The 12,924-nt window shown below is 39.1% G+C and overlaps 1 protein-coding gene across 1 annotated transcript in view; it reads left to right on the top strand.

Moving 5' to 3' along the window:
- The window catches only part of LOC107185845, a 236,165-nt gene that overhangs the window by 52,542 nt on the left and 170,699 nt on the right, over positions 1–12,924 (top strand). The window contains exons 2-3 of the mRNA XM_015573617.1: positions 1,239–1,400; positions 5,418–5,601. Of these exons, the coding sequence (XP_015429103.1) occupies positions 1,239–1,400; positions 5,418–5,601 (346 nt within the window). The remainder of the gene's footprint in view (positions 1–1,238; positions 1,401–5,417; positions 5,602–12,924) is intronic.

Genomic DNA, 12,924 nt, shown 5'->3' on the forward strand with positions numbered 1-12,924 from the left:
TTCATTTATAGTTTAAGTGTAGTCGTATAATTGCAATCAAACAGATTTTACAAGGAGAGGTTTTCAACTTCAGGTTGCAGACTTTAATGAAACATTTCGGATATGTAGTACGCTTCTTTATGTTTATAAATCAGCCTCATATAGGGTCCGATACTCAAACGTTTTTGAGTTATTTGCTTTTGAAGTTATTCGTGTGACGTAACTAGGAATTACCTTGCACGATTAATCATTGGTGCTTTTCAAAGATTTTTGGAGGTATTTGGGACGTAATTGAACACTGGCCGTCTCGGTAGAAATCATAAAGTCGTATAAACCATAACTACGACGCTACATCCGCTTCACTTAAGTCACGTTGAAAACTTTAAGAGCAAATGCCTAAAAAACTTTCGAGTATCTAACCCTATGCATGGGATGATTTGTGAAGTGGTGGAAACCTTCTACGTATCCTAAAAGTTTCATTAACATCGGTGACCTAAAGTTTGGACACTTCCCTTAGTGGACTTAAGAAGTCGAGTGGGCAACAGCACTGGCGTGATTGCCGAAAGAGATTTCATCTTTCCTCCAAAAAAAAAATAGTTTAAAATGGTCTGGGTTTAAATAGGGGAGTATACTAGAATAGAAAAGTGAAATGAGGATCACATCTAATCAGAGAAGCGATGTAAGGCGTAATAGGACTCAACAAGTGAAATGCGTCAAACAGTACACTGAACAGTAGAATTAGCATGCCTGTGATCAGACGAATAGAGATAATCTGTTTCTATCCAGATCGGTAGAATATCCTTGTTCTCGATCAGACGAAGAAAAGTACCTTGTTTCTGGTCGGTATTAATCTATCTCTGACGGGACAAATAGAATAATCCTATTGTGCACTAAATAATTTCAACCTGATCGTATCTAGTCGAAATAGATAGATCTTTCTTATTAATCAGGAGAAACAACTGTATACTTGGTCAAACAAGTAAATTGGGAACAGTTTCTTGCCAGATAGGGGTGATTGATTTATATCTATTCAAACAGTATCGTCCTACACCCGATAAGCCAGTGAAATTAATCTTGGCTTGGTCAGGCAAAGGAAATGGGATTCATCTAAAATTTTTCGCTGAATTTTTAAATAGACACACCTCTTGACGCTTTGTACCACGATTTCTTTACGTAACACTTGCATCGAGTCTTCTAATGAGTTCCTTCAGACGCGACTGTTTCAACTCATTTCCTAAACGTTTCGTGCTCCGTTCCAGGTCAAGTGGATCTTTGGACACAAACGACGACAGGCTGCCCCTGCAGTTTTAATTCGTCCAGCAAGGATTGCGCGTGCTGCGTGCCGTCCGGAGGATGCAGCTGCGGCGCAGCGTCGCCGGACAGATGCGCCCAGTGCGGCCTGGAGGAACACTGCGCCAACAGTAAGCATTACCGTTACGTTCCATCATCATTTATTTTAATATTCATAATGTCATATTAAAATACTTGATGTAGCTATGACCTGTCGCGTGTAGTCATCGTCTCGAAAATTAGTGTTATTAGGGAGAAAGAATGTGATGACGTATGCAGTTGATAAATTACCACTAACGAACAACTTACAGTGGCTTTTATAGTTAGAATAATCTTGAAAGAAAAATTTCAAAGCAATTCCTGTAGTTGTTAACCGATTTTCTTGTTAACTTTTTTTGAAGATCACTAAGCGATATTCGGTTCAGTAAAATGAGTACATTTTTATTTGACTAATGGATTATTACTGTAGAAGCCCAGAAAAATCACAGATCGAACAAACAGAACTCGATTCTGAGATCCACGTTCCTGTGAACATCTTCCCACTTTTTCCCAGTCTTATGTCTTCTTCAATTTAGTAATGAAGGATCAGTCAAGACAGGGTCGCCTTAATTATCTGGCTTTTGTAAGTGTTTAATGCAAACTTTGATTTCGACATAGAACATGATATACTGCCTCGAGCAATCTGCCGATGAGTTCGAAGTTGAAAATTTAATCAAAATCTTTCAATATCAGATAACTTTGTATGCAATTTCACAAGTGATGTACATACTGCCTCACAATCCCCGCGGTACATAACTTCAATTTTTCATATCTTTAAACTTATTGAGCATCTATGATATATGTAGTATTTTATGAATAGTAAGTGGAGACAATATATAATCATCCTGCAAAAGTACGTCGAACGCCGAGAAAGAGGAGTTAAGTGTTCCTTTGCGACTATTGAAGCGTGCTCGCAAATAGATTACGTATGCGAGATATTAAATTCTGAGGGAACAAGAGAAAGTATAGTCGAGACCAGTCTTTTATACATTCAAGTTTGAATCTCAATCTGACGATTCGATAAGTCGATTCTTTACTTCCACGCACACACGCACACATGTACAGCATTCAAGGAAACGAATGGAACTTTCACACGACGGATGCCCTAGGAGGGGCTGCCAAACGAGCTTCCACCAGCCCCGGTCCTTTTCCTCCCACCTGGAAACTGCAACATCCAGTTTAAACCTTTCAATGTTAAACTCGTTAGTAATCCAACTAGTAGTGAGAGTGCCGCTTCTCGTCTACCCTTCGGTGCACGTTCACCAGGCCAATCGTCTAATTCGGGTATTTACTTCCATCCTACGTGGAACGCAATTACGTCACGTCGAAAAGGCAACCGCCATCCCTTTGAATCCGAATCGTCGTTAGAAACAAGATTTGCACCATTAAGTCGCTCTTTCTCCCCGTCCCGTGTCGTTTCTCAGTCGGCGACGGCCGTGTCGCGTGAACAAGTGGAAATTAGAGCTTCCCCGGAGGCGGATGACTGAGTAACTTCCACGGACGGAAGTGGTCAGGTGGCCTGAAAACAGATCCAGGAGGAGGGGACTGGAATGACGGAAGGAGAACATGAAATCTGTCACGAGAAACGATGAATAATTCGATGTTGAACGATGAAAATAACAAAACGTTCGAATAGATAAAAGTACATTTCTTCTGGATGTTTATAGAAGACACTTCTGGGGTCGAGAATTATGTATAAATTGAGCCACCGATATGTTTACACCTTTTCACCCTTTTCGTTCTAATAACCGATTACGTCGGAGGTTCATTCTACTTGCCATCCATCTACCCCACCTCTTCGTTAATTACTACTGACATTGTTGCCCTTTCGTTCCATCAATCAAACCTTCCTTTCCTCTGGATTCTTCTTTGTGTGCTCGGATAAAACGTACAGTTGCCACTTAATTATGGTTGAAGCCTTAATGGCATGTCACTTGTACTTTCGTTATGTGTGCGGTAAACCTGCACTCTCCTGTGTATCGTATGTCAGCTTAATTCATTCTTTAGTGAAACTGAGAAGGTTGACACAGGGTGCTAGTTAATCCAATTTAGGAAGTTAACTGACAAAAAAAAAACATTTCCAGTGACTATAAAATTACTCGCTTCAATGAAATCTGCATTAAATCTGCAATGAAATCCTACATTAGAGTGAGGTAAAAAATTAACTATTTCGAAATTTTATATTATGTCATTATAAAATGTTATAGTTGTAGAATATCATGTTAAGTGTATGTGGTAATTGTTATTGCATGCCTAAAAACTAAACAGACAATAAAAAGCGTAGAAACATCGAAGTATAAAATCGCAAGCGGAATCCTCCAGGCTGAATCATTTCTTTTTCACTAACTTTCCTATTTTTATCATTCAAACCTCCATTATTCTTCATAGTTCTTTTTCTGTAAATAATACAACATTGTTTCTGTAAATACAACTTTTTCCTTAAGGAAACTTCAACATTTCATTTTCACAACATTCTGTCAAGTAAATTTTAAATTGCCCCCGCTAGTTTAATTTTCTGTGAGCGCAACGATCTTTCTAATTTGTGCCGTCGCAGTATATACCTTTCTTGAAAGCATAAAATATGACCTGTCCGGAGCAATGATTGGAGTTCAGGTAACAGTAACTATTTTCTGATTATCAAAAGAAAATAGAAAAAGAGTCTCAAAAATAAATGAGCTGCCTGACTCGCATGATTGGCTCAGTCTCTAAATACTAAGAGTCCCTAAGATAAACTTTCAAAGTTATCTTTTTTGGATTTACGTCACACCATCACTGGTCCACGTATTTTTTGAGGCCACAACATAATCACAAAAGTTTCTGATAAGAAGCCATATGAAAGGCAATTAAGAATCGATTCGGGCCCCATATGAAATGGAATCTCAAGGTTCTCCGTCGCGTCTGCACGTCGCCTCGTATAGAAAGACGGTCTGTCTTGTCTCAACGACGAGCCGTTCTAAGCAAGAAAAATCGTTATAAGCGACGCAGTGCTTTTCTTCAGTGGTGTTGCGCTTTCGCGTGACCTGGATATCTTGCGAACACTAGAGGCATACATCCAAAGATGTTTTCTTACTCTCACAAAAGAATCTTTCTTCAAAACATTTTGAAAGCTCAATGTGCGATTGCTTTGTTCATCGGTTAATTAATTAATTAGATACACATGGTCAAACCGAATCATCGAAGAGCTTCAGATTTTCAAGTTAGTATAGGCGCTAGATTGAGGATGTTATTGTTAACTTAATTAATTTCATAATTAATGTGACGAAGTTTTCTTTCATAAAAAATATTATGATGTAATGTATGCAAATGTGACTTTACAAAAAGATCTGTACTTTCCTGATCATTAATGGCACTTTCGATATTCACCATAAATGATTTCGTCAATAATACGTAAACATATTCGATGTGAAGGTCGAATTCGTACTTCTTAGAGAGAATACATCTACGTCCGAACATAACTCAGTCTCCAGAAAAGAGAAGGCATTGCATTCTTTCAGCGGCGATTGTATTAAACAAGTTTCAATAGATGCTCTTTAATTGGCACACAAATTCAACGGGTGTGACCGAAGCAACTTTTTTTTTCAAAATGATTACCTCATCCATGTTGTGAAAATAGAAAATTGCACTGAAATACATTACTTCTTGGATTTTTGATGTATGAATAATGGAGAAATAAGAACAAATTATACATAAATACACTGAAATAATTCAAAGCATCATATCTATTTGATAAAATCTTCCAGTAGAATATAGCTTCAATACAACATATTTTCCAATGAAAAACATCATTACTTATATATTTTACTTTTAATCGCCTAAATATACCTAATCGAAGCGTCTTAAATCCTTCAATACAGAAATATTTTCGAACACAAGTTCATTTTCGAGGCAACTATACTTCAACGTTTGTTGTGTACACATGATCCTCGTGTTATTCAATAGGACTCCTTTCGACCAGCCCGTCCTTCAAAGCCTCGAACAGAAAACATATACTGTACATTTATGGCTTTGTCTTTCAATAGGTTTTTCATCGTCCTTCGAGTAACCTAGGTGTTCGTCCCCACCCCGAATAATTTACGGTCGTTTCACCGATTCCCTTTCATATGTTTCAGTGTGCAATATAACGTTGGACAGCAAGGAGTTGTTCACTAAATCGTATCGTGGTTTCGGACAAATAAAATCGCCGTCTCTTGAAGGGCCCTCGAGGTGTACATACAGATTCGTGCCGGACCCTGGCGAACGAATCGAGCTACAAATCTACCGATTGATCTCCATCGGACGACATAACGGCACCGCGTAAGTAGCTTTTGCATTTTTTCGTGCTGTATTTCCACAACTGTTTCCTATCTTCCGACCAAGTAATACCTGAAGGACTCAAGAATTGTTACGATCTCGAGAAATTTTTCTCAGACATTGCTTAGTACATTGAATTTGCTGAAAAGTTAGCGATCACTAGACTGTGATTTCATGAATTTATAATGTGCGCGGTTATGTGAGATATAATGAAAGACTGCTATGGAACTGAATAATTGTTTTTACTTTGTTCTTAAGGCATCCAGATTATCAGAGGATAAAATCAATTTTTCTATTTGGAAATTATTCGAAGTGGATATGATTTTGTGCGATGGTTCGAAGTCTAGTGATCGCTTATTTGGTAAAAAATGAAGTTAATGTTTCCACTGAAAAACGAGGTAATTCTAGAGAATTGGTTTAATAATAAATTAAATTATTCCATATTTGTCATTGGAAAGTTTCACAGATTTACAAATTCGTCGATAGTGAATTACACTTAAAACGGTTGTGAAAAATAGAACTACATTGGACGTACACTGATATATCGATGTGTATTGGAGATGTTTCAATTAATTGGTTCAAAACAGTCGATACGGCGCGAAGTACCAACGCGAAACCGTATTATAACATTTTCGCCAACAACAACCAATTGATAATTGTTTCGTTAATGTAAAACCATGGGGAACGCGGAATGATACTCGTACATCACCGTTCAAACGGGATTCCCATTGATTGGCCGCCGGACTGGTATTAATCAAAAGTGTTTTTAATCACTTCAGACAGGCGCATCGCTCGTTACTGTTTTGTTTCATACTTTTAATTGAATTAACATCCTGCACGCGTGACTCGCCCCATCGAAACACGTTCCACCGACCTGAAAATTGTTATTACAATAAATCTCGTTCCGCAGTTTTTGTTTTGCGGCGTATTTTTCATACGTGATACAATGCGTTTCGCATGTCAGTGGAAATGACAAATCATAAAATTACGGAAAGAAAACAACGGCTAACGTCTAGCCGTCGAAAAACTCCATCATTCAACACGAATCGATTTTGTTTAATGAGCATGCAGGGGAATTAATCATTAAATTAATTATTATATGTAGAGGGTAGAACTATGCATCATTTAAAGAACTGATAATATTTACTACAGTTTGTGAAATTGCTATCTGATGCGGAGACGTGAACACTCTATAATTAAGTCAACAAATGGGATTACAAAAGACCGTTATTAGTACAAGTAAAGGAAGAATTCAGATAACATTGTACTCTTCCTCAAATCAATTTATTTCATCTTCATTCAAGAACTTATACTATAACTGTGATTGCCTTTTTCAGTCTCTTTGAATATACTTCGAAGTTACAATCATACTGGATACGATTTAGGGTAAATCGGTCAACGTCAATTTAGAAAATTTGCCATAGCTCCGTTAATTTTGAAGGACATAAGTAACAAAGAACGTAGAATCTAGTTACGCGTTTTATGCAAACACGACTAAGGGTCCCAATAACATTCTTGCATCCAACAAGTACAAATACGAATGCGTATAAACACAACTGTTGCCTCAGTGTGCTCGATCATAGACAAGGTTGCAATTCGTGTCATTGGTTTTCACACTTGAACGGGAAGTTGAACGGCGCCTTATAGCGGCCGATATGATTGGAGATCGCTTGTGTCGATGACCGTTTCAATTTGTCATACTTCCGCTCTTACGTGGCGGCGTCCACCGAAGCCGCACTTAAGTCCCTCTTCACCGTGTATAGACCCGATGGGATGGGATCTATCGTGGTACGGTCTCAAAAGAAAAATTACTGTTTCTGGAAGCGTCTCCTCGCCACCCCCTTTCCCCTCGTTCGGCCAGGACAGCGAACGAAGTTCGTGGCAGGTGAAAAAGGCCTTCGACAAGCCTTACAAAAGTTCTTAAAATTTTTCGACGAGGCTCAACTCTCCCCCTGCCACTTTTCTCCGCGGGAAACCTAAGTAGAGCTTAGAACGCGAATGCAACGAGCGTCCCGGAGCGCAGTTACTTTAGCAGTTTCCCTTCATCATCTCGGACATTCATTGCATAATAATGTACCTGGAATGCATTTACGGGTTTTTCATTGTTTTACTAGTCGATAGAATCGATAAAAATAGAAGAAACTAAAAGAAAGGGATGATTAGCCGGGGTGCATTAGGTTAGTGGGAAGTGACCGATCGACGTTTGCGTCGTAATCATTTTAATTCCACAAATTATATTTTTTGTTTTTAAGAAAATTTAAGGAGCTGTATGTAACTTGTCATTCTTGCAGGAATAATCGTAATGCTAATATCTTCAGAGAGCAATTTATTTGCCATCAGTTTAATATTATGTAGACGCGTTCGCTTCGTTTTTGGTGTGAGTCAATAATTGTAAATTAACGTTGGTAATGATAATTCAAATGACTGTCAGTGATAATTTAAAACTGCTTAGAATAATATTAAGAGTAAATTGAACTGTGATACTTACTCAAATCACTGACGTGTGTAGTATATCCCAACGCGGTCCACAGTCGCGAGAGAATTTTAGGTACCATTTTTAACACGTATTCTAACTGCGAGCAAAATGTAATTATTGTCAGACAATTCAGAGAAATGAACGAAGTGAACATGAAGGAAATAATGTTCCTAAAGCGTTCGAATGTGATATTTCCATCAATCTATGAATGAATTAAATTTGAAAATATCAAAAAATTCAGTGATACATCTCAATCATTATCGTACCATTATTCCAAACGTAATACGTCATTTATGTAACCACGACCTCGTTTCACCTTCGCATTTTAATATTCTTATGCGCACACCATTCTCGCGTGTTCCCGTTTCTATTTCACTAATTGTTTTCACATCGTTCCACGAGTTGTTCTTAAATAAACGCTCCGAGACAACTTCCGCTGCGGTTTTCACTTTGTCCAGCATGCACGTCAAGAAATCACACGCATGACGAGCTGCTTCGTGAATGGAAAGAACAAGTAGACGTTTTCATTTTTACGCTGCTCTTACTTCCACCACAAAATCTCAACCGGATACAGCGCGTGTTTAACATGATACGGATACATACCACCTGAAAGGACAACCTGAAAACAAATATTCAGGGCAAAATTTAAAATAATCGTTCGTACGCACCCTGCTTCAACATACTCTACGATACAGTAATAATTTCGCCTAAACCTTCAGAATGGCTTTATTATTTGACATTCATAACGTATCGATACTTTCTTTTGCGTTTCTCCCTCCATAGATAACTTAAATCTGACGTTCACCACCGTAACCCCTCTATATATATGGCGGCTAAAAAGAAGCACCACTTAGCCCGTCCCTTTCCCCCTGTTTCTCTCACTAACATCGATAACTTTTCGAATTCTCACACAACCAAAACCCCGTACTGTCTCTCTTCGTTCGAAGATAACAACCCAAGCAACGACCGAACGCTCGTAAAGTTTCGCCGTTCGCGAACTTTCTTCTTCGTCCCGAAAGCTACAAACATTCAGCATTCACGAGGCCCCGTTCATTACCGCTCCATTCCTCTTTCGTTCTCGCCGGTCTGTATATTTTTCAAAGTTGAAACGATTTATCACTGGCCGTTGGTTGCCTCGCTCTAACAAAAAGCGTGCCCGCGAATAGACTTGTAAAAAATCAAGAAGCACGCGGCTGAAGTTCGCCCGTTAACTAGAAGCGGGGCTTGAAGCGAAAAATAATGTTACACGTTCGCCCCTTTTTCTACCTGTGTGCTAGCTTCCCCTTTGAGAAACTGTTACCACCACCGACCCCAACCTTCGAGAAATTGCCAGGACAACACCTATCGCGGTGTGGACGGTAAAACGTTAATGCCCTGTTGCCCCTATCAAACCCCGTATATTACGAAATTCACGATAACCGTGGATTACTCGAGTCGTTAAGTATATCGGTGGTTCGGTTCCCACGGACCGTTTCCTGATGTGAAAGGAGGTATCGTCGATACGATAACAGGGAGGGAAGGTAACGGTGCGACTCGCTGCCGCGGTTTTAGAGCGGCTGTAAAAGTTCACTGCTTCAGCTTCCTTCGTCGACGAGCGACGATCACGGGTGTAAAACTGAAAGTAAAAGCTCTACTCGACGGACCTCTCTGTCTGGAGTTGATTGGGTGTACGCCACTTAGGCGTCTAATTGCTCGTGTAGCTGTTTCACTTTGGAGATGGCGGATCCTATATGCTCTCGTTCTACTTGGCCGAGATTCAGTTAGATATGCGGGGTGTGTATCGTCGATGTTCGTTTTGTACGACGTCTGGTATTTCGATGTCTTCGAAGCTTGGATTTTTCGCGCGGAAAAGTGAAAGAATATTTAAATTTTTTTATATGAAATCATTGGTGTTATGAAAAGCATAAAAAGTGTATTATGAGACTTTGGATAATCACTGACGACAATATTTATTAGTTTACTATGCTTTATGACGAGCGATCATACTAGTGTTAGGTATACTCTATCTGTGTAAAGGTTTATACTCGAGTTGCTGTAAAATGATAGCACTTTTTGGTTAGCTTCATGGGCAATGAGTTAAATTAATTCTAAAACATTTATTGTATCATGAGAGTCACTGAATTAAAAATTCAGGCGTGTTAGGGGAAAATTGTATTACATATTTCCAATAGATTTTTCACACGGAGATATTACCTTCGTGATTGCACCACCAATGGACGGGACATCTTAAAGCAGCATTAGGTAAAACGAATCTGAGTAGTCGTCATATTTAAATACTTATTTAGCTTCAGAAACAGTTCACGTTATGCGTACGTACATAACAGTTCGTCAAAGCACCAATTTATACTTTCGGGGGGGAATTTCATAGGGTGAAATACCCTACAAAAAACTATCCTTGTCCGTGCACGACTCTTCAAGCAATGTACTCAAATATTAGCGTCTCACATATCACGTTTACAAAATTAATTCGCAGGACCCAGAACCATCTTTCTCGATCTTTCTTCATCCGTCTGTCGACCGCATATCGTCTTGCCTACGCGCGGGTAGATGAGAGGCGCGCGCGGGGTGAAATTACGTCGCTCGACGGAATACTATTAAGTGAGGTAACGGAATAGAATAGATCCTGTGAGTGATGGATGACCTTAATTTTGCTATGATTACCGGCAGCTCGGGAATTTGTATGAAAATTGCACAGGGTTGGGTTCTTTCACCGTCCTGTACCGTCCTGTGCGCCCACAGCATCCTTTATTCCCGTGGTCCCGACATTTTTTAATCGTTCCGCTTCCTCGTTAATTCAAAATCGCCGTCTCGAGGCGCAAAGGACATTGATGAACGCTTATAAAAGCTACGGGGTTCCTGGCAGCGATGAATTTTTCTGGATAACAATGAAAACTTATCTTGAAGTAATATACGTCCTGAAGACTCGAATCGCTTTCAGAAATGTAAGATTTATAGTGCATATGTCGGGCTGATTGATTGATATGGATAGAAGAAAGTGTAGAATGATATTCTCGTCAGTGGAGACAGATGATAGTATATGTATATCCTATTTAGGAGTCTTTCGTCTTTTGCACAATGTCTGATCACAAAGGATCTATTCTACTTGGCTAGTGTTGTATATCGAACCTCGAATACCTTTTACTGAATCCTAAACAGTTCAATTCATCTTTTTACGTGTATTCACTTCACATACTAGGTGGATGTTTTCCTATTGACATGGCGAGTGTGTGGTTGATCATATGAGTACAATATCTACTTGTTGCTGGATGCAATGCAACACGGTCCATGGCCTATAGACTCTGGGAAATTTGATGATTACTCGTTAGCTTTAAAAAATCACGGGATATTGGAATGGTTGATACACAAAAAACCGTTTTGGAGGTAGATCCGAGCTGTAGAACTCACAAATTTTTCTCTGCGTCTAACTTTTGCTACCCTTAATAGACTAACAATTTGCTAACCAATAACAACGCAGACTAAAATCAGATCAACCATAAATCAGATTGTTCAAGCAGACCTCAGTGTTCCATGTTCCATCGTCTTTTTATAAATTTCAGTCAATATTCCATACATTGTTACATGGAACACATGTAGAGCATGAAAAACACGATTCATATTTATTGTAGGGTAAGATACGGCCAGAATCATTTACCGTATTTATTACCTTTGCATGGTATCATTTCTATTTTCATACGTGTGTATGCAATTTTTGTTTGAAACACATCGATTTCCATGTAATGTAACTATTTTCAATGAGAAATTACCTTTCATATTATTTAACGTCTGATCACAGACGGATCGATTCTACTTATATATATTTTCTCTATCTATTTCTAGATTCTATTACCTAAATACTGCTTTCATTATACACGCTCTATTTTACGTATGCAAACACATTGTTCCGCCACTCGGTGTTAAGACATAAATCAGTCTAACTACTTCCTATTCCGCCTCAGTTTTATCTCTGTTTGAACTAGCATACGCTTGCTTTCGGGGGCACAAGGTAAGACGTCGAAACAGGCGAACCACACGTAAGGGACGCGCATAAATTGACGTTTAATGGGTTCGCGGTTCTTTCCATGGTGTATTATGATGGTAATCTCGAAAGGCACGAGGCGCCGCCACTCTGCGACGTTGTATAACGCCGCAAGCTCGAGGGATGTAGACACTTCGGACGGAGGAGGCGATAAAACGCGGGGGACCGTGCAAAGAATGTTCATTCGGCTTTAACCTTCAGCGCGCAAAATGTCCGGGTGTGTTATTCTTAAATTCGCTACTATACGCCCGTCCGTTTGTACCCCGTTTCCGAATATTGCGAGAACTCTTCCGTTTCAGCGCGTCCCGACGTTTCTTTATATCGGGTTGTAACGCACGGAACTCTCGCCTCCAGATGGTCCTGTAATGCTCGCGCGTATGGAAGAAAGTGCTACTTGTTCCGAATGTGTTTCCCCTTTACGTCGGTTTAAACATCCACTTACATTCGTTGTTCGCACAGAGCAATCTCTTATCCTGAAATGGTTCGTAACAGGTCAGGTGGCCTTAAGTATAAAACCTGGCTGAATTTAAATGTAATTCCTAAATATGTTTACATATTTTCAATATGAAAACAGGAAATTTCGTGAGTTTTTGTTTATTTCCTTGAAATCTTATCTTATACGGTTCAACATTTTTTATATAATTCACAAGTGTTGTTTAATTATCGTTAGGTTCGGTCTTGAACATGGTGGCTCTTCTTTGTTGAATTTCTTTCTGTCGTAGATTATTTTCCATTTACATTAGTTTATAATGATTTGTGCATTATGAAGGACCATTTACTTGTTGGATTGAGAATAGATGATACAGATGTTTCT

This window comes from Dufourea novaeangliae, unplaced genomic scaffold (genome assembly GCF_001272555.1).
Source record: "Dufourea novaeangliae isolate 0120121106 unplaced genomic scaffold, ASM127255v1 scaffold56, whole genome shotgun sequence".
In the NCBI taxonomy this organism is placed as follows: domain Eukaryota; kingdom Metazoa; phylum Arthropoda; class Insecta; order Hymenoptera; family Halictidae; genus Dufourea; species Dufourea novaeangliae.